General features: G+C 36.1%; 1 protein-coding gene across 14 annotated transcripts in view; it reads right to left on the reverse strand.

The window, feature by feature from the left end:
* LOC105475562 (suppression of tumorigenicity 7) overlaps window positions 1–25,541 on the reverse strand; it is a 272,359-nt gene that overhangs the window by 92,180 nt on the left and 154,638 nt on the right. For 9 of the 14 annotated variants that reach the window (XM_011731020.3, XM_011731009.3, XM_071094578.1 and 6 more), the window contains 7 exons: window positions 21,887–22,046; window positions 11,804–11,858; window positions 11,046–11,161; window positions 9,690–9,765; window positions 7,550–7,618; window positions 5,510–5,664; window positions 3,249–3,346 (listed from right to left, as the gene is read on the reverse strand). In XM_011731020.3, the coding sequence (XP_011729322.1) occupies window positions 3,249–3,346; window positions 5,510–5,664; window positions 7,550–7,618; window positions 9,690–9,765; window positions 11,046–11,161; window positions 11,804–11,858; window positions 21,887–22,046 (729 nt within the window). The remainder of the gene's footprint in view (window positions 1–3,248; window positions 3,347–5,509; window positions 5,665–7,549; window positions 7,619–9,689; window positions 9,766–11,045; window positions 11,162–11,803; window positions 11,859–21,886; window positions 22,047–25,541) is intronic. The other 5 variants (XM_071094580.1, XM_071094579.1, XM_011731025.3 and 2 more) reach the window with 1 other exon arrangement.

Raw genomic sequence — 25,541 nt, forward strand, 5'->3', positions numbered from 1 at the left:
GAGCACTTCAAATATTTCTCTTCAAAACATATCTCTACCATGTCTCATAGTGTTCCTTATAGGACTGCTATACCAGAGGGCCCGTGTCTGCTGGATGCTCCATAAATCCAGAAAAAGGAGCACATGTATTGGTATTCTAAGAATATGACAGATTTTTTTTTAGAAATGTAATATAAGAAACACGCATATATACACAAACATGCGTAAATATGTATGTGTATGTATGTATACACATATGTAGAGAGAGGGAGACAGAAATTAATTGAGTGATCAATTCATTTAAGAAAAATAAATTAGAAATATTGTAAAATGTCCATCAGGAGAATGGTCAAGCAAATGATGGTATGTTTATACAATGGAGAAAAATCCGAACAAAAATTGTAAGCATGCCTACCATATGTCAGGTGTTTTCACATTATCTTATTTAATTCTCCCTGTCAATTATCCTTTTAGGTAAGAATTATTATCCCCAATTTACAGAAGACTAAATGAAAAGCACATAAAAGGCATTAATAAGTTGCCTTGGGTCACGAAGCTGATAAAGAGAAAAGCTGAGATACACATCCAGGTGTTTTGACTTCCTGCCCAGTGTTTCTCCCATTGCATCCGTCTCTCCCTCAAGATCTATAATGTGAACTAGGTCAATCAATGGAATTGTAAATATAAAATAACAGTAAACAAAAAGCAAATCATAATGTAGGTGCATTGATCTTCATCACATGAAATTTTATACGTACTGAAAATGATGATAACCAGGAGACAGAAAAAAACCCTGAAATTAAAATCATCAGAATTTGTTCTTCCTATTAAGTTGCTTAAGCACTCAAGAAAATCACCAAAATTAGCTCCTCAATGCATGCCTGTTCCAAGCTAATTAAAGTTCAGAAAACTCTGTTAAAGGCTGAATGTGACTGGGCCAGGTTAAGATAGAGAAATACCTCATCCTTCCTAAAATTCCCAGCCCCTTCAGAGCCAAAGTGACTGGCAAAGGGATGCAGTATATCAAAGGATGGAATTTCTGTAAGTTAAAAAGCTTTGAGAACAAGTTCCTATCTCGGCAGAAATCTCCTTTTCTTAAAATTAGCACTTATACCATATAACGTTCTTTGAATTCTTCCTTCAAACAAAATAATTTAATTGAGGTAGATTCTCTTTGCAGTGGCTCTGCCTAGAGAGCATCTATCACCTGCAGTCGAAGAGAAATACTGTAATACCTTCCCTTCCAGTTCCTCTCCTCAGATTTGGGGGCTACACTGTTACCTAACAGAGTGGCCAAAACCAAAGCATGAGTCTCACTTGGGCCTTCTCACATCATGCTGCAACTTGCAGAAATAACCTGGAGTGAACGTTGTGTGTTGGTGCTCCCTCCTCCAAAGAGCAACTGGGAATTCACAAGAATAACTGTCTTTCCAAACTCCGAAAAGGCTCACCAAGTGTGCAGTCCTCCTGTGCTCAAATCCATGAGCTGAGAATTGAGCTAGATGCCACTTTTATCTTGCCCCTTGGTTCTTTCGTTTTTATAATAGGCAGGTATGTATGTCTTCTAATTCAGCAAAAGAATGAAATGTTGACAAAGGTTTTCTGAGATTGTTTTTAAAAAAGAAAATAGCCTTTATAGCAGCATAATTTATAATCCTTTGGGTATATACCCAGGAATGGGATGGCTGGGTCATATGGTACATCTAGTTCTAGATCCTTGAGGAATCGCCATACTGTTTTCCATAATGGTTGAACTAGTTTACAATCCCACCAACAGTGTAAAAGTGTTCCTATTTCTCCACATCCTCTCCAGCACCTGTTGTTTCCTGACTTTTTAATGATTGCCATTCTAACTGGTGTGAGATGGTATCTCATTGTGGTTTTGATTTGCATTTCTCTGATGGCCAGTGATGATGAGCATTTTTTCATGTGTCTGTTGGCTGTATGAATGTCTTCTTTTGAGAAATGTCTGTTCATATCCTTTGCCCACTTTTTGATGGGGTTGTTTGTTTTTCATGCACACGTATGTTTATTGCGGCACTATTCACAATAGCAAAGACTTGGAATCAACCCAAATGTCCATCAATGACAGATTGGATTAAGAAAATGTGGCACATATACACCATGGAATACTATGCAGCCATAAAAAAGGATGAGTTTGTGTCCTTTGTAGGGACATGGATGCAGCTGGAAACCATCATTCTTAGCAAACTATCACAAGAACAGAAAACCAAACACCGCATGTTCTCACTCATAGGTGGGAACTGAACAATGAGATCACTTGGACTCGGGAAGGGGAACATCACACACCGGGGCCTATCATGGGGAGGGGGGAGGGGGGAGGGATTGCATTGGGAGTTATACCTGATGTAAATGACGAGTTGATGGGTGCTGACGAGTTAATGGGTGCAGCACACCAACATGGCACAAGTATACATATGTAACAAACCTGCACGTTATGCACATGTACCCTAGAACTTAAAGTATAATAATAATAAATAAATTTAAAAAAAAAAAAAAGAAAATAGCCTATAAATACAATTCATACCGGTGTCAGTTTCTTTATGAAAAGTATTTCCTACTAACAAAAAACATGGAAATCCAAGTTCCCCAACTGGTTTCCCTTAAAACCTCTGTTTTGTTTTAAAGTTACATAATAATAACCTCCCTTGGTTCTCTTTTGTTTTAATACTCCCACCTATTTCCTCTCTTCTTTTGTCTTGACTACTACTAATAAAGAATCCTGGTTCAAGAATCCAGGAAAATGCTTTAAACAACTACAATAGGATTAGCACATATTATTAAATTTGAGAGTAGCAATTTGAACCATAATTAATTTGAATCTTCCTAACAACTACACAGAATAAAATCAGTTTGCTAACATGGCTGGTCTCATTATTGGCTTCTGGCTGTGGCCCCAAACGTTTAATAAGGACATCTATCCAGATTTTTAAAATATGCCAGCCACCCTATTAAAAGCTTTGTATGTATTATATCATTTAGTCCTCACAAAAATTCTAAGTAGTAATTATGAGAACTGTTACTATTGTTCCCATTTTAGAGATGAAGAAACTAGGGCAAAGAGAAGTTGAGTAACTTGCCCAACATACATCATTCATCTCATAAACTGGGAACTAGAGTAGAACCCCACAGAGTCTGGCTCCAGAACCCATGGGACCACCACACCATCACTGGTACAGACTGCTATGGCCATTCAGCGGGCTCCTGTATCTGCAAGCCACTGATCCCAAACACAAACTCAAACTCACATCTCTCATCATTTTCACTGCTTCCCTGGTCCTCCCGAGTCTTCTGGCACACATTGCTAGCCTTCTTTTGATGTACACCAAGACATTGGTGTCTCGTCCTGAAGAGGGAGATATAAAACACCAACATTTAAAAAAAAAAAAAAATACAGAGGCCCATTTGCCTTGCCCCTAAAGGAAATCTTCAGAGCACTGACAACTTTGTTAATAGTAGAATGAATATCGAGTAAAGTAAAAGCATTTAGACTCCCAAAGGTCAAATCATGTGACTGATTACCTAATCCATGCTTCTGAGTGAGGATGTTGAATATTTGATAATAAATAAAATCATCTGCCACGAAGTGCTGCAAAAATGAACATACCCACAATGTATATGGTTTACAAGCAGGAATTCCACATTCTTCAAGTGTGCATTCTTTTGGTAAAGATGCAGAGGTGAATCTCAGGTTGCATCCTGATGAACTATTTTTGTTTCATTCTTGACATTAAGTCTGGAGAAGCCTCATCTTGAACTTCTGCTTCATATTATTCTTTCCCTAACACTAGTGACATCATAATCATCTCCAGGTCCCCTAAGCAGTTGATTTTAGATGGCAATATAACACATTCCAGATATGACAATAGAGTATGCAACAAAATGAAAAACTACCCTAGTGTTAGAGAATTGACAAGCTAAATAGTTGTAACAATAGTCACTAAAATGACTCTTAAAAAAAGTACATTAACAACTTCTAATCTTAATCTTTTATTTAATTATATGTCTTGTTGGATATGTTTTCAGACCAATGAGAACATGCATGTGTTTAATCCTCGATAAAAATTACCACGTTTGAGAAAAATATGACACACCTGTTATAGATTAAGTACATGTATAATATGCAGCTATTAAAAGATGTTAAGACGAAAGTCCTAACATTTCAAGATTGAAACAATGAGAACAAGATGTGTGCTGAAAATTTGCCAAGTACCTACAAATTATTTTAAAAATGTGATTATATTTTTGGATTTAGGCAACAGGTTGAAAGGATTTAATTTAGAGAAGAAAAGAAAGAAAATTAATGTATTACAGGTTATGTAATTTTATGTGTTGATTTCCATGTAGTTTACAAAATACACATTTACTACTGTCTTCAAAATGCACTGCATTACACTAAAACACTTTTTTATTAAAAAGTGAGACATAGATGGTGATTAGAGATTTTATTAGCATATAGATGCTGCAAAATAAAAATTAAAACCTAGGTATTGATGTGGTACATGTGAGGACATACTCACGTATATGCAGGCTGTAATGCAAAGATTTTGCTGACCCCTTAGTTATGGGGACCAATGCAGTCAGTTTCTACACCAAATCCAAGTTTAACATTAACATTTAATTTTATAATCTCAAATATGAAGGAGATACATCCCTACTCCCTAAATTTCAGGAGGGAGAAACTAAGTGAGAAACAAAATAACTTTGTGAATTTTGGTTGGACCATGGAAATACTTACTCTCTTACCACAAGGACTGCAAAATTTCTGCTTAAACAACAAACAAACTGATGAGACGAGGGGGTCAGGGAATTCCAGAAAATATTGCATTGTTTTCTTTCTATATGGTTCCCCTACAAAGCGTCACTGACTTTCCATTTAGTATACTGAAGTGAAAGGTCTCGGGTTTTAAAGCGTTATCTTAAATTTAAAAGGGCAGTTTTTGTTTGTTTGTTTAAAAAGGTATTATTTTAATAGAAAAAAAGATAAATAACTAGGAGCTCGTGGCTCTTTCTCTCTGGAAGCCAATACAAATGTTTCTTATGTAACAAAAAATACTGATACAATCACCAAGAACTTATATTCTTAACTGTCTTATTTTAATCCATGTTACAGAAGATCTATAAGATAAAACCTTTGCTAACACTATGGCTAATTTAAATCCTGTTTCCCAACTGGGTTTTAAAGTTATGAGCAGAAGCGACTGATGAACAGAAATATGTAAGAACTCAGGTGGGAAAAAGGTTACCATCAAAGATTACTGCCATTTATTTCTGGGGTTAGGAGTCTATGGGCAGGAAAGAGAATGTGACTATAAACAGTAATGAAGCTGTAAGTTAATTATTTACCAACTGCACTTATAGGAAAGAAGAAAATTAATAAAAATAAAGCAAAAGCCAATATTTTCTCTTGTCTAGGAGAATCATATTTTGAACTGGACTAAAAATTTGCTCTGATTAATAATTTTTACAATTCTGATCCCCCAATGCATCAACCTGGAGGAAACCTTACTATGTTGGGCTTCATACTGGGATCCATGATGTTGTAGCTGCTGAGAGCGTCGGTAACAGCCATCTCCAGCCTTCAGGGCCTGCTTAAATAGTTTTTCTGCTTCAGCAATGGTGGTTGCTTCCTCTTCAGCCAAAAGAATATAAGCAGTTGCACACCTGTTCATTCAGATAATAGCCACCATCAATTACAAAGCCAAGGACATGGTAATAGACTTGTAGGAGCTCATGCAGAAAGGCAAGGAGTTACGCCAAAACATGCAGAGTGGCCAACTGGTTCATGCACCCCTGTTTGTAGTTGCTGACACAAAATAATGGTACAAAAGAAACGTCTATATTTTAGCTTGAGAGGTAGGATGTGTAGTGTTAGGAGCATGGGGCTCACATATGGACTCCACCCTTTATTAGTGTGTCAATTTGGGCAAGTTCTTACTCTGCCTCCCTGATGGAGAACAACATGGAATCTTTGTTCACAGTGTTGTTGTGAAGGTTAAGTAAGATGACGCATGTAAAGTGCTCAGTACTATAGCCAGCATGTGGTTAAGTGCTCAATAAATGTCAGCTAGTGATGGTGATGATAACAGCTGTTATTAAATAGTTCCTTCCAACACTTAAAGTTAGAGGTGCTATATACAGGTTTACTTCTGTTAACCAAACACAGATTATCTTCAATCTAAGGATTTCTTCAGAATAAGAAATCTGTTAAATCAAGTTACTCACTGAAAAAAACACAGTGCTTCAACATCTCTTTACAGTTAGCACTGACTTTCTGCTTCAGAGAACATGGGAAGAACCTACAAGTAGTGTTATTTCTGAAGAACTCAAAATCTGACTCAGCCACAGTAGCTAACAAGTTAAATCTCATGCCTTCAACAACAATAGCTATCACTTGTTGCTCAGTATCTATTAAGCACTGTGCCAGGCACTTAACATATATCATCTCACATAATCCTTTCAACAAGCCTCTAAGGTGGGAAGCCAAAAGGATAATTAATGAACATGGGGAGTTCTTGGGAATTTAAACCTTCCAAAGCATATGAGGAACAACCCACTGCCAAAGACAGGGAATGGAATAGGGCAGTAGTGAGGCTGTAACAGACCACACAGGCCCTGCACCCATCCTTCCACTTTCCTTCCCCACTGCCTCACTTGTGGCCATTTCCCTACTTATTTCCATCAGACCACAAGAGAGAAAATAAACAGAAAGTAAAACCAAATGCTACTTTTACTGTCCACAAACTGCAATAGCCAGCTAGGAAAAGGAGGCTGAACTTCACAGCTAATGTAAGGGTTGGGGCTACTAATTAATCTTAGCCTTAGGAAGGGTCTGTAAGGTCTTCAGCCAATCTCTCTAATTTCAGGCAGGAACCATCAATGGGGCTTTAAACAATGTGGTGAGGGAGGGAGAAAAATGCCCAGAAAAACAGCTATAAAACCAATTTCTACAGATGGCAGCATCCATGACTTGGAAAGAACCATAATGATGCTGAAACTATCCAAGTGATTCACTGGAGAAAATAACTGGGACAGGCATCAGAAGAAATGCTTAAGGCTTCAGATGCCGACATATAAATATGAGGCAAGGGTAATGAAGTGAAAATTGAGATTGTAATACTGAGTGGTAGATACAGTATCAGAGGAATTAACTGTAAGATTGTAGTTGTTGGGCTGGGAACCCAAGAATGGTTGGGGCTAGCTTGCTTGCTTTGCTTATTTAAATTTCAAATGGTATTCTTAGGAGGAGAGGCAGAGTAGCACTACTGGCCAAGAAACATACATCTATGTGGAAACGCATGAGTTTGGGGTAGAAACATGCTAAGAGCTTGTGAGTGAAGGAAAAAGGAGAGAGCAATAGAAGTGCTAATGGTTGGGGAGTACAGAACAGACTGCTCAGCTCGATGGAAGATATAGATGATGCATCCTTGTCACAACACAATACACACACAGAAGCAAGAAAGTGTGGTGATGGGGTGTCAACCATCCAGATATCCACTAGAAGTCTCATTTGGTTAGAAGTAGGGCACCCAACAGGTTCTTGACTTACTTTGGTAACAATTTTATCTCCCAGATGGTAGAGGAAGCAATTAGGGGAACTTCAACTCTGGACCTAATTCTGCCCAAGAAGAAAAAAATAGTTGGTAAAATGAAAATTGATAGGAACATTCAGAAAGAGTCACTATGTCATTTCGGAGTTCAGGGTAATCAAAGAGGGGAAGGTGGACTTCAAAAAATTCAAAGAAAAGAGGCATGATTCAATGGCATGAGACTCAGAAGGAAAAATGGTTTAAGAGGGTTGAGCAGCTTCTAAATGTTCAACTGTAACTGCAATCACAAATGATCCTCTCAGGAAGAAAAGAGGGGTGGCACTTAAGTAACCAATACAGCTTCACAGAGATTTCTCCCAGGTCAGATTTTTAAAGGACGTATTTTAAAAGATGGAAAGAGGGCATGTAATGATGGTCTATAAGAGAGTGGAATGAGTTTATAAGAATAATGTCAGGAGAGCTACAATTCCAAATTAGCTGATGCTCGCAAATAATAATAATAATAATAAAGACAAAATAAAATACTAAAGACAACCATGTATTCCCTATTTTAAAATTATGTTTAAGGCCCTATCACCATCCCCATGTCACAAAAGCAAATAAGCAAAAAAAAAAAGACAAACAACATAACAACATCAAAACAAGGAAGGTTTATTGTTAACAGCAGTAGATAATAAAGAAAAAGCAAAACTCCCTCCTATTTTGTTCCTGGCTTCTCTATTAAGGAGAATGACTGTCAGACTGAAAAAGGGAGAAGAAATTAAACTCTAAAATGGGTAAAAAGATGTAAGATAGCAAATAATTGATCCATTCTAAATGAATTACTGGACTGGATGGGCAAATCCCAGGAAACCAAAAGACCTTGTAGGCAGGCCATGGAATTGCTCTCTGTGGATAGTCGAGGAATCACAAAGAATGGAGAGGTGCTAGAAGATGAGATGATAAATGTAGCATAAATTTTCAAAAAGGGTAAGAAGGCTGACTTCCCAAACTACAGAGCACAGTGATTTGGAAAGATATTCTAATGGATTATTAAAGGGATGGTCTCCAAGCACTTTAAAAAGAAAGTAGTGACCACTAGAAGCCAGCTTAAATCCACTAAGAATAAATAAATCAGATTGTGCTAGCTTAATTTACTCTAATAGATTTACATGAACAATACAAAAGATGGTGATTCATGAAGACATGAACCTGGAGGGTAGTTTCTACATGTCATGTCACAGGGCTCTATTCCTGGCCCTCATATTTTTCTCAGAAACATGGATGACACACAGAAGGCAGGCATATCGAATTTGTAGATGACAAGAAACTGGAAAATAAATATGTTGCATGACAGAATCAGAAACCATAGATCAACTGGTTACAATGGCAGGATTTCCAACTCTCAAGACAATCTTTTTTTTTTTTTTTTTTTTCCTAAGACCTCTGAAGAAGATTCTGTAACCTTCTTTAGAAAAATCATAAAATAGTTTAGCAATGACCACTTGGCAAGGATAGTGTTGAGGTGATTCAAGCACCAGATGGGTGGTTGAGCTAAATGACCTTTAAGGTCTCTGCCAACCCTGAGTTTGTATGACTCCAACTTTAAGAATCTTTCTCATTTTCTGAGATCTCCAGAAGAGATTTCCCAGCCTTCCTTGGTAACCCATAGAATGTTTAACAACACTCAAGACAGCATTTCCTCTTATCTTTGTCTTAATCTTGAAATATTTTCTAAAATTTTTTTTAAACCTTATGTTGTTTTCATGTTTTCCCCACTAGCAGAAGTTCTACTAGAAAACGTTCTAGTGCACATGCGCAGTCTACATCTGGAAAAATTTCCCTGTCAAAATGTTTTAGATATGTAAATAATTGTATTTATTTTATATCTTCACAATATCCTAGGGAAAGCCCTTCAAGAAATTAATTTAGGATTACAGCAAAGCCATTGAATTTCTCTCTAAAATGACTAAAACCACCTCCACACAGTGGCTGTCCTTCATTTAAAAAGAAAAACAACTTTTTTAAATAGAGTAATAACTCCCCAAATCATCCTCCAGTTCAAATGCAGTTTAATTTAAGTATCCTATCAATGGCAACTGAATATATTCAGCAAAGGATGAGATTTCCTTTTTAACGGCAAGATTTTCCGCCACTTACTCATTTATCTCCAACGCTTCATGAGCTGCAGAAATCCTAGCTTGGGGGTTTCTCTCTCTCCAGGCTTTCTGCATTACTATTTAAGAAAAAGAGAAAAAAACCAAGTCAATCTATACATATAATTAGGTAGACTCAGTAGAGGACAAGAGCTAAATTGGAAATGTCAGCTTAAATTACAAGAATATAGTTCATTGCTAAGAGGGTTGGCCAAAATCTCCAAAGTCACATTAATGTGCTATTCCACTGTGTTTCAACTGCTGATAGCAAACCTTTTTTGTGCTCACAAAACTACAGGCTAAGGAAATCAAGAAAAGGCACTCTAACAGAGATTTTGCATGTCGTTTGCACATTAATGTCACTTGTATTTGGAGAACATACATTATTTTACACATTTTGAGATGACATTGCTACTAACCTCTCCATTCACTTAGATGCAACATAATTGGTCATTTTCTGAAGCACTTATTACAGACTCTTGGTGTTAGAACATTTTGAAACCATTTCAGGAATGATGTGTGGGTCAGTAATAAGTGCTTTAAGCTTTTGCTTAACATGTGTACTGACATCCCAAATTTACCTACAAACCTAGCTTTTATACATCAGAGCAGTTTCTGAACATATGGTGGGAAGCTCAATGTTTGGGAATATTTATTGTACCATGATGTTTCTACCATAGCAAAGAGTACCATTTTACAAAGGAGTAACAATCTCCTCATTTATTTTATAAATTTGTATTTTATAAATTCTTTCAGAGTGTGCAGAGGTTCCCTTTTAAAAACATTTTTTCACCTATTTACTTTGAGTTAGTTTTATAATACAAAAAATTTCGGTTGAATTATTTGAAACTCAAGTAATGTAAAATACACACTAAACAAAGTATTTTCTCAGATGGAGCACACATCTGGACTCCAATAGCCAAGGCCATGACCCCATTCGATAGTTAACCTATAAACCAGCAAATAAAAGTCACTAAAATATATTCATTAATCATTTTAATCCAGTGAATTCCACTTTCTACTTTGGATATTATAAAGGAGCAAGATCCTTCAGGCTAACTCAACCAATAATTTCATTAGCATCATATAAGATTTATATTTCTTTAAAATATATAAAACCAAATTTAATATATTTTTAAAAATCATGATTCAAATTATTATGAGGGGACTCATTTCTACATTAATACTTCATTGTGATAAAGGTTTACATAATTATCAGAGTTCTGGGTTCTTATTAGTCAATCAACAATTTAACATTTTATTCATTGGAGTTTTACAGAGTGGATATTCTAAAAGCAGAAATCTTCATACTTAAGCCAAAAAGCCCTCCCATTCAGAAGGACGTATGGATTTTTCATACTTGCGTCTGCGGGACGCAGATGGTCCGAGTCACAAGTAAAGAACGTCTGGTGGTCCTGGGCAGAGAGATTCATGTCATAGTAAGTAAGAGGCTCTCGTCCTGTCACCCAAGTATACCTGCAAAGGAGAAATAAGATGATTAGACACTTTTGAGGGAGAAAAGCAAGACCTATAAAACATTAAGCTGCAGAGGTGTTGAAATATAGACCATTAACTGAATATTAAAATAGCTTTGCTAATGAATAAAAAAAAATTTTTAAATCATCTTATTCTCCCTTCAGAAATTATATCAATCAAAATATATAAACATTTTCCCCTGTATTTTCGTCTTAAAATTTACTAGCCATTGCTAATGAAAACCTTCCCTAATTCATATTATGAATAGATACTTTCCTAAAGCTAAGAAAATTCTAATTTGCCTAATTACTTTGCTAAACTAAATTCCAACATAACTTCTGTGACATCTCTATAACCATATTCCAGGTAAGCTTCGAAATGTTTTGAATGTATAGTATATATTGAAAAGAATAACTGTTAATACAAAAACTCTAAAAACTACACATTTTTGTACATTATCCCAAATCTAGTGCTAAAATATTTATAAAACAGAAAAATCAAAACATTTGAAGATAGTATTAAAAAATGGATGCACTAAATAGACTGTTACAATGACCCCTAAATGAACCAGCAAAAACATTTACTGCTGTCTTTGCTCTCTGAACCAGACCCATTTGTTTCCCAAGCTGTCAAAATGCTTACCGATTATATTCAGCACCCCTAAATAAATTTAGTGGATTTCGCCATACTTTGCATTCTGCAACAAAGAGAAATGTGAAAATGTTACACGTAAGTTCAGTGACACTACAAGCTAATTAATTCAGCAAAACACCCTTCCTGGCCATTTGATAAGATAATTCTATTCTCTATCCTTTCCATGGGAAGCAATGTGGAAAAACTCTGGGTGGTTAATCACAAAATGTGGCTCAGGCTCCAGACTTTGGAAAGTTTTGCCTAATCTCTCTGGGCCTGAGTTTCCTCACTTGCCAAATCAAGATACACGCCAAAATCAGCTAGTTCATAACTCCTAAAATTATTTCAAGAGGTCCAAACTGATTCTATGAATTTACTTCTAAAATCTTGTAGATAAAAGTATAGGCAGAAGTAAACCTATTTTCTGTTGGTCTGAAACATATCTCACAATAACGTACATGACAAGACAAACTCTAGAGTATAATACGCAAAGAGCCTTACAGTCTTAATTTGAGTTCATGATAACAGTGATTTTATGATAATTTACCAGTTTGCTTTTGCCTTACAGGAAAGGAATAAGAAAATTAATAAGGCTACCATGTTGTAGGAAGAAATGCAATTTTAAAAATTGTCTCAAAGCATTTTAATATCATTTACTTGCATAGATACATGTACTAATCATCATACTAATATCATAATGTTAGCATGTCCTAATAGACCATACCTTTTCATCATACCAGGACCACAGAAATTTAGAACAAAAGGACTTTAACTTAGAAAAGTCAAACATTAGCTTTAAGACTGTGTTACAATGGTAAGCATATGACTAATAAACTACAATTCTTTTAAAACAGTCTATGATTAAGACTTTCTACTGATTCAGAGTACTAGATTTTGGATAAGATTTTATTAGAAAAAAAAACAGTTAATAGTATTCAAAACATCTATGTGCATGTGTAACCAGCAAAAACCACATCCAACAACATATGTACAAAAAAGTGAGCGATTATTGCAGAAATCCAAAGGACATTAAAGGCCACATGGTGATTCATTAGGATTCTACCCTCAGTCCTGTACATTCAACGTCCATCCATCCACTGAGCATTAATTTGAGCACTCACTGGAGGAAATAAGTAAACCATCAATTTCAACACAGTATGATAATGGAGAACACAAAACACTCTGGGAACATGTGTGTAATCTCAATAAATATTTGTTAAGATAGTAAAGGATGTACACGTAACAGGAATACATGTTTTTATTTAAAGAAGATGCACTTATTTCTAAATTAGGGCAGGATCCCACTTAAAATTCACGCAATATTTATAAATAATGGCCCTAAATTTTTTGTCACTTAGCTTAACTTGCCATTTAGAAAATGATCTTTGTCCACTTAATTTAGCATCTCGCATTTTGTTCCTGAGAAACTGAGATTTGATGGCTGTCAATTCATATGGCATTAACTAGAAAATTATGCTTCCTGTAATTACTTTTTCTCCCCTTAGAGGAATCACTAACACCCTGACTCCAGATCATGGCTTGAAACACACTGGTGAGCCAAATAACCATAATCCCTGCCCTTATGGCTATTATAACTACCTGGACCTCACCACTGCTAACCCCTGCTCAGAGAATCTCTTTTAAGATTCAAAGTGCTCTTCTTAAAGCTTCATGAATATTGCAAGGTTTGTATCTATCATAAAATAAACATGAATATAGATTTATGGATAAGAATCCTCGTGGTAGAATTATTTACTATAAAAGAAGAACATTTGGGGAGATGTTTCTCCTCCACTTAATTTCCTCTGAAATATTAGTAAAAAGGCTATGGCAAATATTTTGTCTCCAACAAATACATTATTATACTAACTGAAAGGTTAAGCACTGTTTAAACATCAATTGACAAATTACAAAGAAAACTGTTTTCAATTAAAATTTCAACTCTATTATATATCAGATGCAATTGAAATGATTTCTAAACAAAAAATAACTCCAAAGAGAAATCATGTATTCACTGAGCAGTATCTAAAGATGCTCTTTATTTAGGAAGTGTCACAATATAGCCAGTAGGGGGTGCAGCAAACATTGTGAAATACTGCTTTTATGACTTCCATTAGAGAACTGAGCTTAAAAAGAAATCTGTGTTAACATCGTTGTCGTGTATGTGTGCTGAATTCAGTTTAGTTATCCCTAAAACTTAGAAAAAAGGATCTAAGTAATTGCATCAGATGTAAACTGTTCTAAGTGAGAATAAAACATGTAATGAAGAAGTACCTAAGAAATGTCTTCACTAGTTATGCCCTTAAATTGAAGGTGCAAGCCAGGTATATTTTTCTTTTAAGAAACAAGCAATCTAGAGGTCAAACATGAACACATGTCAAAGTTTTGCTTTGAGATTAGGCCACAGCTATGTTAATTTCTTCTTTGTCCCTCTGTTCCATAATCTTACCTTGACTGCAAAAACTCAGTCTGGAATCACTCCAGGGAACATACCTCATAAGTATCAGGCTGCCTGATGTTTTAGTGATAGGGACGAAGGACACAAATACCAAGCATATTAGAATATGAAGATTTAAGTCAAGAAATACTCAGATCTCCAGAGGGTAAGAGTTTCTTATTTGTTCCTTTAACGAATAAATTCTTTATTTCAAATCAGATTTAAAATTTTACCTCCAAAAGGAATTTTCCATTCTTCATTAACATCAACAATTTTAATGCCCTCAAGATTCACTAGAAGTTGATTGGGACTTCACCACGAACTTGCTAATATCATTAATAATATAGTTAAAAATATGCCCTTAATACAACAAACATGCTCTCTATAGTTCCATACGCAGCAATTCACAGTGCAGTCTCTACTCACAAGTGCTGACAGAAATGTTCCATCCTCAGCACACATACAAGAATGAAATTCAAGAAAAAGGGCAGCAGCAAATATTGGAATAACACTTGTTTAATTCCCAAAGTCTGCGGAAGAGATTCCCTACTTTGTCATAATGAGATAATTACAAGTTTCTGTGTGAGAGACAAAGAACCTAAAGAATAATGTTTACTATCTACAGCTAAGTACTTCTAAAAGCAAGCTCTAATCCTTTTTTTTAGCCCTCCCTCTCACTACTCCCTACTAAAACCTATCATCGCAATCATACTTATTTCATGTATTTTCATACTCAACCACTCTTCTACAATGCCCATCCTATCACTCATAAGACTGTGTGGTTTAAACATGTATTGAGTAGCTAATTATGCATTAATCTCTCAATTAGGCCATGGGTTACAAAAAAAAAGATAACAGCTTATGTCTTAGAGGAATGTTTAGCCTTGGCAGAAAAGTGAAAAGGGTATTGAACTAACTGGCACCCACCTGAAGAAGCTCTACAGAGGGAATAAATATTCTGAGAGAACCACAGACTTTTCCCTTTGTCACAATATTCAAGGGAAGAGAACTCAATTCTCATAAAACAAAACAAAAAGCTCTACAGTCACAGGACTTTTAATCACACAGAAAGAAAATATTATTCTACACCCAATTTAACTCTGAAAACTTTTTTCTAAAATTAAAAAAAAAGATAGAACATTCCTCGTCATAGGGACTTCAAAAGTTATAAATTGCTAATTCATGGCCCAGAAAGGTTTCAAAATGTTAACACTTCTTCCCAGAATCTAAAGTATGGACAAGCATGACAACGTTATTACAAACAGCAGTAGCCGCAACTTTTGTTGTTGTTATGAGCTTGATTTTCATTGATCCTTTCTGTAAAGGGGCCTAAAGCTCAATTTATCTATATTCCTTACATACATTAGTTAGAGGTATATATTACATCCTTTTTACAAAAGTAAAAACAGAAAAGCTAATTTCCATAAGGTCTATGGTAAATGAGATTAAGGCCTGGTGTCCAGACTGCCCAACTCTTATCCATTATATGCAACAAACCTGTTAAATCCTGCAACATCATATTTTGGAAATATTGTGAGTCCATCAGTTAGACTTTTCACTAGAGAAACAGTTTTTAAAAACTCCTCTGGAAAAACATTAGGAACTTTTTAACACTTTTAAACACTTTAGTTCCAAAGTACAACAAAAAAGGGTGCTAGCTAAAGTTTCATTGGCTTGTATTATAAAATTAACCCCAAATCAGTCAATTTCTGACAAGTGATTGTGCATATGTTTATCAGCTTTGATAGCTCAGAAATGAATACCCTATTCTCTACATTATTCAGATCAATTTAAAGCAATCATTATGAGTAAAAATATTCATATTCTTAAATAATTAAGCTTTAACTCTTTCATAACTTTAAAATGCTATTTTGAAACAATGATTAGAAGTAAAGGCACAAAAATATGTAGGTAGCTTTCAATTCAAATATGTTACTATCTCAAATTATTTATGAAATAACAAAAGATATAAGTACATGTGAATTTTAAGACCATTATTTTGGCCTGTTATTTAAGATAATGTACTACTTTCTTCAAGAATACTGTTGAGATGGTTAAATCTGTAGCAGCTTCTGTCATACACTTCTCATTGGTCAGTTTTCACCTAAGTCAACCAATCCTACCAAATAATGTGGAAATTGTGAAATAACTTTACTAAATAAGTATTCCCTAGCTACTAAAACTGTTTTAGGTATTATCATCATTTAACTGGAGATCTAATTTGTACTAGAGCACAAATTTTACTGGCAAAGGATTTTAAAAAGATGTGAAAAACATTGGCTAAGATAATCACTTTCAACACATCCATTAGATTGTGGTGAGTTTACCCGCATTGAGACTATTAGAGAGCAGCCCGAAAGGTCCTTGACATGTAGCACTTTGCAGTTTTGCTGAGGAATATATTTGAAAGGCAAGCACTGAATGGCCTGGATATAAAAGAGTCACTCAGCTAGTGAGTAAGCCTGGCTGACCACAAAGCCATACCTCCAAGTGACTGCCATTCTCCACAATCATACTCGTAGAGAAATCAGTTCATCTGGGCACACTGCCAAATGGCTGTCCTCTGACTTGACATTTCCACACGACCTCATTTAATGCTCAAGTGACTCTATGCGGTAGACATCACTGCTATTCCCATGTTTGCAGGTTAAGATACTAAGACGTAGGAAAGTTAAACAACTTGCCCAAGGTCACACACAGAAGATTAGGACCACATCTGTCTGACCCCAGAGCCCCAGCTGTCAACCACTGGCAATCCTGCCACTGACTTGTTCCTACAGTAAGTTTAGGTTAATGTCACTTCAGAAATAATGTCATCCACTGTAGTATAGAATTTTACTAAAATTATTATTTTAATTGCTTGATAATTAGGTTAATCTTGGTTTACAGACCTCACAGAGGTTCTGGACAAGGTCAATTGAATTTTTTAAAGTGCTTAAGAACTTGAATTGTGAAGTAAGACGACCCAGGTTATCCGCCATGTGACCCTGGACAGATTACTTCACCTTGCTATGCCTCAGCTCCCTTAACTATAAAAGAGAAATAATAATATCTGCTTTCTGGGGCTACTGTGAGGATCACAAGAGATAATATCATACAAAGCTGATAGCAGACACTAAGAGTGTTAGTTATTATTATTGGAACGAAATGGCTTCCTATGGAGAAAATTATTTGCTCTAGTGTTATGAAAATTTGGGATCTATGAAGGTCTTGAATATATTTTTTTTACTCTACCTGAATTTCTACATCGCCATTGTTTTTCTTTATTATCTGAATTTAATCAGCGCTTAAATTGCTTCTAGCCATGTAATAAAATTTAATTCAGAATTTAGAATATATACATTTATATAGAATTATTAAAATTATTTAGAATTTGGAATATACATGTATATATCTTATGAAGATTAAAAGAGATTAAAAGGAGATGATTTGTGACAGGAAGCCAAGTGACTATCCAGTTTGTTTAAAGATCCAGTTCTACGCAAGAGGCTATTAAAGTATCTCAGATAATTTAAACTTGACTTTGGCAGGGATGTTTTTCACATGACAGAGCACTCTCCACTTTTCGCATTATCCTGAAGAAGGTAAACACTGCAAACCTTTGTCTTTATGAAATCTTATTTGAGAACAAGGCAAATTATCAAACAGATGTTCCCATAAACCCAAATTCAGAATGTTACTGAGACCTTTCAAATCCCTATTCATCATCAGCTCATAAACTAAGCTGAATTAAGAAATGGTAGTGAGAAACATGGTGATGTGGCAGAATATATAAGCAGAGTTTATCAGAAATTGCATATCTGAGAGGAAAACAGCAGTTTAGCTCCCAAATAAAGCAAAACCAGTGGAATGGACACAAATGCTAACTTCAGCCAAACAATCTGAAGTTTGACTGAAGTAAGAAACTGTATAATTAACTACATTTCTCCACTGCCCACAGATAAAGATCACTGCAAATTTTGAGCAAGTCTGCATTCAGGCCACTTTGTACAAATCCAGAAGTTTAAAAATATATGTACAATCTGCCTGTAACCATAACAACCTTTCTCACTCCTCACTCCACCACCCCCATCCCAAGTTGTTCTTAGGTAGGCCATGTTTTTCAGCTTTTATTCAAAACAAATTATTCCTTAAGGAAAGAGTTACACTGAATTTTCATATAGAACAATGTTTATAACTGATATTTTCCATTTATTCTTATTTTCAATGATTTTCTCAAATATTCAATAAAATACCATTACACTGCCTTTGCCAACATCCATGAGACTTTGTGAGCCATGTTATATTTCATGTACAATTCAGCAAAGGGCTGTCTTATGATGCTCCAAGAAAGTCAACAGATTCACCTTTCTGTTATTAAGGCCAATAGTCATTTTATTATTATGAAGGCAATGGGAATTTTTAAACAAGTTTAAGAAAATACACTGATAACCCTCAGCTTTGGACCTTCTTGATACTTAGCATTTGAAATGAGACTATGAAATAGAAAGTGATTAAAAGTAGAGATAAATTCAGACAACGTACCTTTTTAGTATTTTTCTTATTCAAAAATAAAAATCACCACAAAAAAACAGAAATAGACAATGGGATTATTCCAGTGGTATCTGGCACTTCCAAGCTAGCACACATGTTTGTTTAGCTGAGTCAGCCAAATATCAGAAGCCCAAATGTCAAGAAGTGGGCAGACGGAGACCTAAATATACTTAGACAAGGGAATTTCCATTTTTCTAAGGATAACTATTTGAACACTGTTATGATATCAGATAATAAATGCAGCTATCTATTATACAAGAAATGAATGGACATATAGAATGCATAGTAGGCACTCAGTAAATACTAGTAGATATTAATATCAAATGAATACTAGTAGATAATATTATCATTGAATTAGTAATAATATCCAAAAGCTCAGTCTTAGCCAAGTAAAAAATACAAACAAAAGTGAGAATTTACACAGGTTATCCTCAGTTAATGAATTCATTTCTTCCATGATAATTGCAGAATCTTGTGTCTGACTAGATCTGATCACATCACTCCTCTGCTTAAAAGGTATCATTGGTTCCCATTCCACTGAAGATAAGACCCAGGTTCGGATTCCTTAGCACAGCACGAGCTGCTAGCCAACTTTGGCTTCTGTCACAATCCAGTCCCTTTCCCATATGTCCTGTTTTCTAGTCACTTGAAGCCAATTTTTATTTCTTGAACATGCCGTGTTTCTCATGACACTCTGCCTACAAGTCTCCCTTTTCCCTTATTCATCCGTCCAAATCACTATCCAAATCAAATGCCACCTCCTGAGTAGCCTCCTCTGATAGTCTGTACACTATCTCTCTACTTCTGTTAATCTTTAATATTTTTACCTTTAGCAACACTTATAAAATTGCATTGTAATTTTTAAGGCATGGCTTTATTTCTAGCCTCTTGCAGTGTCCTATTTCTTTGAAACTCAATGAATTAACACATGAGTACATGCAAGGCCTGTACTTTCTCCTCTTATAAAACAAGTGGGAAGAATTTCCTAGCTCAGTCTCTCTGTCAACTGAGTAAACATTACCTAAGTACTTCTTATGAACCTAGTCTTGTGTAGGTTTTTATGAATATGATTTTTTTAAAAGGCAAAGTTCTTATCCCCATGGAAAACTCTGTCTATCAAAGGAGACAAAGGGATAAGTGCTCTGGTTGTATGAGGAAAACATACAAATCTAAGGAAAACAAAGGAGGAGATCCCGACCCAAGCTGGGAAAAGTAATTTGCTCCTTCAAGGAGAGAGCCACCAGTTCTAAAACTTGAAGGATAAAGAAGAAGAAATTTAAAAAGCCACATTAGGTGTTTTCCTTCCTGTCTAGAATAACCAACCCACATTTCGTAACTGTCTAACCAGGTTGTACGAATCAAGGATCAGTGTATATATAAATTTTGTTCCAGATTTTAAGTCAATACTCTTTTAATAGACTCTGCCAGCCTGCTATGAGTAGTACTGGGCACCTCTTGGTACAATTTATTTTATGACTAAAGGGTACATGTATAAAAGATGGCATTGCCCAGCCAGGTAACAAAATTGTCCGAGACTTTGTAAACTCATTCACTTTATGAAAGGAAAAGAGACCTCAGCAAAGCAAAACATTACTTTAACCAGCTACTATAATAAATGCTATTTATTATTCTAACGAAGAATCTTGATCATTCAGTCGCCAGGCATGAGCAGTGGTGGATAACTGCTACCACTTTGCATCTCCTGTGTATATCCCACAGATTAATTGTGCTCTTGTCTGACTTGAGTTACTATAGCCTTTGAATGACAAAGAACATTGTAGAAAATTAACAGATTGAAAACAGAAACCATCCTCATCTGAGACCATTTTTTATAGTGAATACATTTATATTTTCATTGAAGTTTCCCTTCTCTCTCTACTTGATCTAAATCTCTTGACATCATTTCTCAATGCAATGAAGAGTTCATACCCTTCCCATTTTCACTATTATTTTGCTGTCTCTCTTAGTGGATGCCTTGATTAAGCCTTATTCTTTATATGAATGTTGATGCTATTCTTAGTGCTGTAACAGCAGCTTTGTTTCAAAGAAATAGTAGACACTGCAAGATGCTAGAGATACTACAATAAAGCCATACTTTAAAAAATCACAATGTAATTTGATAAGTGTTGCTAAAGGTAAAAATATTAAAGATTAACAGAAGTAGAGAGATAGTGTACAGACTATCAGAGAAGGCTTCTCAGGAGGTGACATTTGATTTGGATAGTGATTTGGACAGATGAATAAGGGAAAAGGGAGACTTGTAGGCAGAGTGTCATGAGAAACACGGCATGTTCAAGAAATAAAAATTGGCTTCATGTGACTAGAAAATAGGACATATGGGAAAGGGACTGGATTGTGACAGAAGCCAAAGTTGGCTAGCAGCTCATGCTGTGCTAAGGAATCCGAACCTGGGTCTTATCTTCAGTGGAATGGGAACCAATGATACCTTTTAAGTAGAGGAGTGATGTGATCAGATCTAGTTAGACACAAGATTCTGCCATTATCGTGGAAGAAAATGAATCTATTCACTGAGTTTTGAGAAACTATGGACAAGGAAGCTATAGCATCAGGTTGGGAACACTGACCTAAGTGACTGTTGGTTAAGTCAAATGTGAAAAGCCCGGCACAGTGGCTCATGCCTGTAGTCCCAGCACTTTGGGAGGCCGAGGCGGGCAGATCACTTGAGCCCAGGAGTTTGAGACCAGCCTAGACAACATAGCGAAACCCCATCTCTACAAGAGGTACAAAAATTAGCTAGGCATGGTGGTGCACACCTGTGGTCTCAGCTACTTGCTAGGCTGAGAAGTAGGAGGATCACCCGAGCGTAAGAGGTGAAGCCTGCAGCAAGCTGAGATCATGCCACTGCACTCCAGCCTGGGTGACAGGGCAAAACTCTCACATGAAAAAAAAAAGAGGGTAAAATTCATAAGATAAGCATTTCCTTTCCCTAGGATATTTATACCCTCCTTCTCTGATACAGGTTGTCAACTCCATGGGAGAACTGCATTTTTCTCTGAAGCCTAATGTTTAAATAACAGCATTCTTACTCTCTTAGCATGAGTAACAATAATAATTTAGTAAGAGCGAGCAAATAATATTGCAAGCTGAAGGAAATTCCATACCTGAGACACTTTGCCTATTAGAATCGGAGTCCCCGTTACTGGAATTAGAATTGTTGGAAGAGTTGTTGTCAACCCCTCCCAGAAGGGGGCGCAAGTGGCTTACTGAGACTTGTTCAATGAATGAAGTTCCATACTTGCGAAAATACCACCATTCAAATATCTAAAACAGAAAAATAAGCGTGTTTATGGTCCCTGTTATCATTTATGACTTCTGTACACATGCCCACAAAACATGTTACATTTACTAATTCTATCCACCTTAAGTACATTTTATTTCAAAAACTGTTTATTCTAAAAATTAGTTTTTAGTAAAATTAATAATAACATTTAAAATTCTCAGTGTGGTTTTCTCTGCTTAATACTGGTTTCAAAAAACTATAATATCAATCATGGATAAAAGAACACTGTTAAGAACTGCTCAATATAATTTTTCTCCAAATTTGTATATAATATTCAAATAACAAAATCACCATAGATGAAAGACAATTCCAGAAATGTATATAAATAACTCAGTTTTTGAAATATGGCTTATGAAATATTCCAGTTCTTTGCACTTTATATTCTGATAAAAACCATACCTGTGTAAAATGCTTACGAGCAAAATCGGGGAGGGGAGGTGGCGGAGGTGTTTGGTAAGACCTCCTTAAGGAAATACTGGTTTTACAGAACAAAAGAATGAGATGTATCCCATTTCCCACATGGATAGCACCCAGCCACTGAGGTTCAGCATTATCCCACTTGCAGAGAAGTGCTTTATAAACACAAGCATCTGTTGTACACCATTAATGTTTACTAGTTCACAAGCCTACTAATTGTTATGTACTGTGAATTACAAAAGGGAAAAGAAATAACTTTCAGTAACGAAAGAACAATGATGCTTATATGATTAGACTGAAGTCAGGACTTCCTAAGCACTGGAAAAGCAGTGACCTCCCCCAACACTTCTTACCTGGGCTCTTTGCCTCTCTACAGTGAACACTTCCTACCACTGCTCAAAGTGGCTCTCTCCCACATCTTTTTCTCTCCTCCCTGATTGGGGGTTTCCTTAGGCAGTCACAAATCATTCCACAGAAGAAATTTAAGAATCAATCATATCCCAGAGTCTCATAGGATAGCTACATTTTTATAACATAAAATGTGCAATTAACATAGAATTACTTTTATCCTTACTTACTCCATAAAAACAAGATTATCTACTCTGGAATGGACTTTGGGCTATAATTTTAAAACTGATGTTTTCTCTCTTTTGTTCTATTAAAGATTTCTAAAAAGATATAAGGAACATTTATGAACGACCAGAAGGAAGTATCAATCCAATGAAACGTTTCCAATCCTATAACAGGACACCTTGATTTAATCCCAGGGAGTTACTCTTTTTGACTATAGGTTGAGTAGCCCTTAAATGAAATGCCTGGAACCAGAAATGTTTTGGATTTTGAGTATTTTTACATTTTGGAATATGTGTATCACACTGGTTGAGCATCCCTAATCCAAAAATCCAAAATCCAAAATGCTCCAATGAGCACGTCCTTTGAGTGTCATGTCAGCACTCAAAAAGTTTCAGATTTTGGAGCACTTAAGATTTCGGATTTTCAGATTTTAAAGTGCTCAACCTATCGTGAATTATCACATGTTAAAACATCCAAGTATTTTCTCTGGGCAGAGAGGGGAGAATATACTAGAAAGTTAAGAAGGGACAAGACTAATCTGTAACATTTGGAATGACTAGGAATGGGATTTTGCATAAAGGAAGAAAGTTCAGGAATGATAAATTTACACACCATGGATCTAGAAGGGAGTCTAGAAGGGATCTAGAAGGTGAGTTATTATCTGAACATTAGTTTCTTCAACTGTAAGTGGAAATCGTATTTATTGTTTATCTCAAGGGTCCTCAATTTTCATACTAACCCCATGTAAAACACCTAAGTCAGTGCCTGCTGCAGTTGGTTGTCAAAAGTAATAGCAAAGCTGCCATTTATTATGTTAACGATGCACATCCCTTCCACGGGCAGCACACCTCACATGCTACCATGAGGCACCCCTCTTTATGCCAGTCTACAATTCAGGTTAGTACAGCATTTTGCCTGTTACTAGACCGTTGGTAGAAAGTACTGGAAATCATCATGACAAAGGGTACTGCTCACTGTACAGTCCTGACCACTAAACAAGGCTCTCAATAGATTCATGGCTTTGCCTTTATTAGAAGAGAAGACTCCAAAGGACCCAGAAAATTATTTGCCCCAAGTCATTTTTCTGCTTTCCATATTGTGCTGCTGGAGCACCTGCCAGTCCTAAGTTCACTGATTCCATCACACAGCACTACATGTTCCACACCAACCATAAGCAGTGCTCCAGGATTACAGACTTGGCCCCTGCCACTACAAGTCTATGTCACAGATCCATAATACCTCTCACAGGCTCCTGACATGCCTGTACCCATCACACACACACAAACCCTGGCTTTCTTCAGATTTCTCAGTTCTTCCAGCAGAACCATAAAGTGTCAGTGCTACAAAGGACCTTAAAGGTCTACATAGAGTCCACTTACAGCTGCAGAATGAGAACTACCCATCAACGTAGAATGACCTGACCAAAGTCTCATAGCTAATTAAATAGTCACTCAGCCAGAAGCCCCTGCTCTCTGTCACTATCTTACCAAGGCCCCGTAACAAGGCTTTTTATAGCTCCCTTGCTTCATGTAAACAGACAGATGTAGCCTATCATTCCTTTTTTCAAATCTTTACTTCCAAGTGCCCTCTGACACTGTCCCTTTGCGCTTTCCTAGTTATAAAAACCAATCCAGAAGTAGTCTATCAACTGGGACAAGATTACTCATCCTAAGGTAAAAATGACTTGTATTAACTGGACATTTGCTTTGTAATAGGTGATAGACCTTCGACCCAGTATTTCTAATGCAGTAATAACAGACCTCAGTGAAGACTGGGTTATTCATGCAGCTGTTCGGGGAGGAAAAGGAGGGCCTTCTCAGGTCTGTCATATCCCTGCAATATTACAGCCCCTGGGTGTACAGAGAACACAAGTACAAAAATGGACCTCTGCTGTGTACAAGGGACACTAGAATAAAAAAGGACCCTGTCCTTCTAATAAATATTGAATGAACAACTAGTAAAGAAAGAAGGGAATAACTCAAAACCTTCTGAAACTTCAAACATAGTGTCCTCATCTAGGGTCTTAACATTAAAATCTTTCCCTTATTCTGAATCATGTCAGGCTTTAGGCGATTACCTCACAGTATTTTAAAAGAGCTGCACAGATCCAAATGGGCAGATGGTGTTATTTAATGCGCACATATTCGGTGTCACTTTGAATTCTTTTCCCTGGTGCATACCTACAATGTAAACAGCAGAGCTCTCATAAACAAATTTAGATTTTAAAAGTACTTTTTGGACATGCTAGTAGCTCAGTGGGCCTGTCACAGTGGAACAAAACAGTTTTTAGTCTGACAGATCACCAAAAAATTAAAATACAAATATGCATTTCATAGTTTTAAAAACCTCTCCTGTGCTTTTCTCCTATTCATGCTCTTCCCCTAAGAAGGTCAGGTAAGATGAGAATAAAAAGTATCAAGCGGGTTTGGGATTTAGGAAGTCAACAGGGACCTTACCATTTAGTTTAAAGGCAAAACCCCTTTAAA

The sequence above is a fragment of the Macaca nemestrina genome, chromosome 4, assembly GCF_043159975.1.
Source record: "Macaca nemestrina isolate mMacNem1 chromosome 4, mMacNem.hap1, whole genome shotgun sequence".
NCBI lineage: Eukaryota > Metazoa > Chordata > Mammalia > Primates > Cercopithecidae > Macaca > Macaca nemestrina.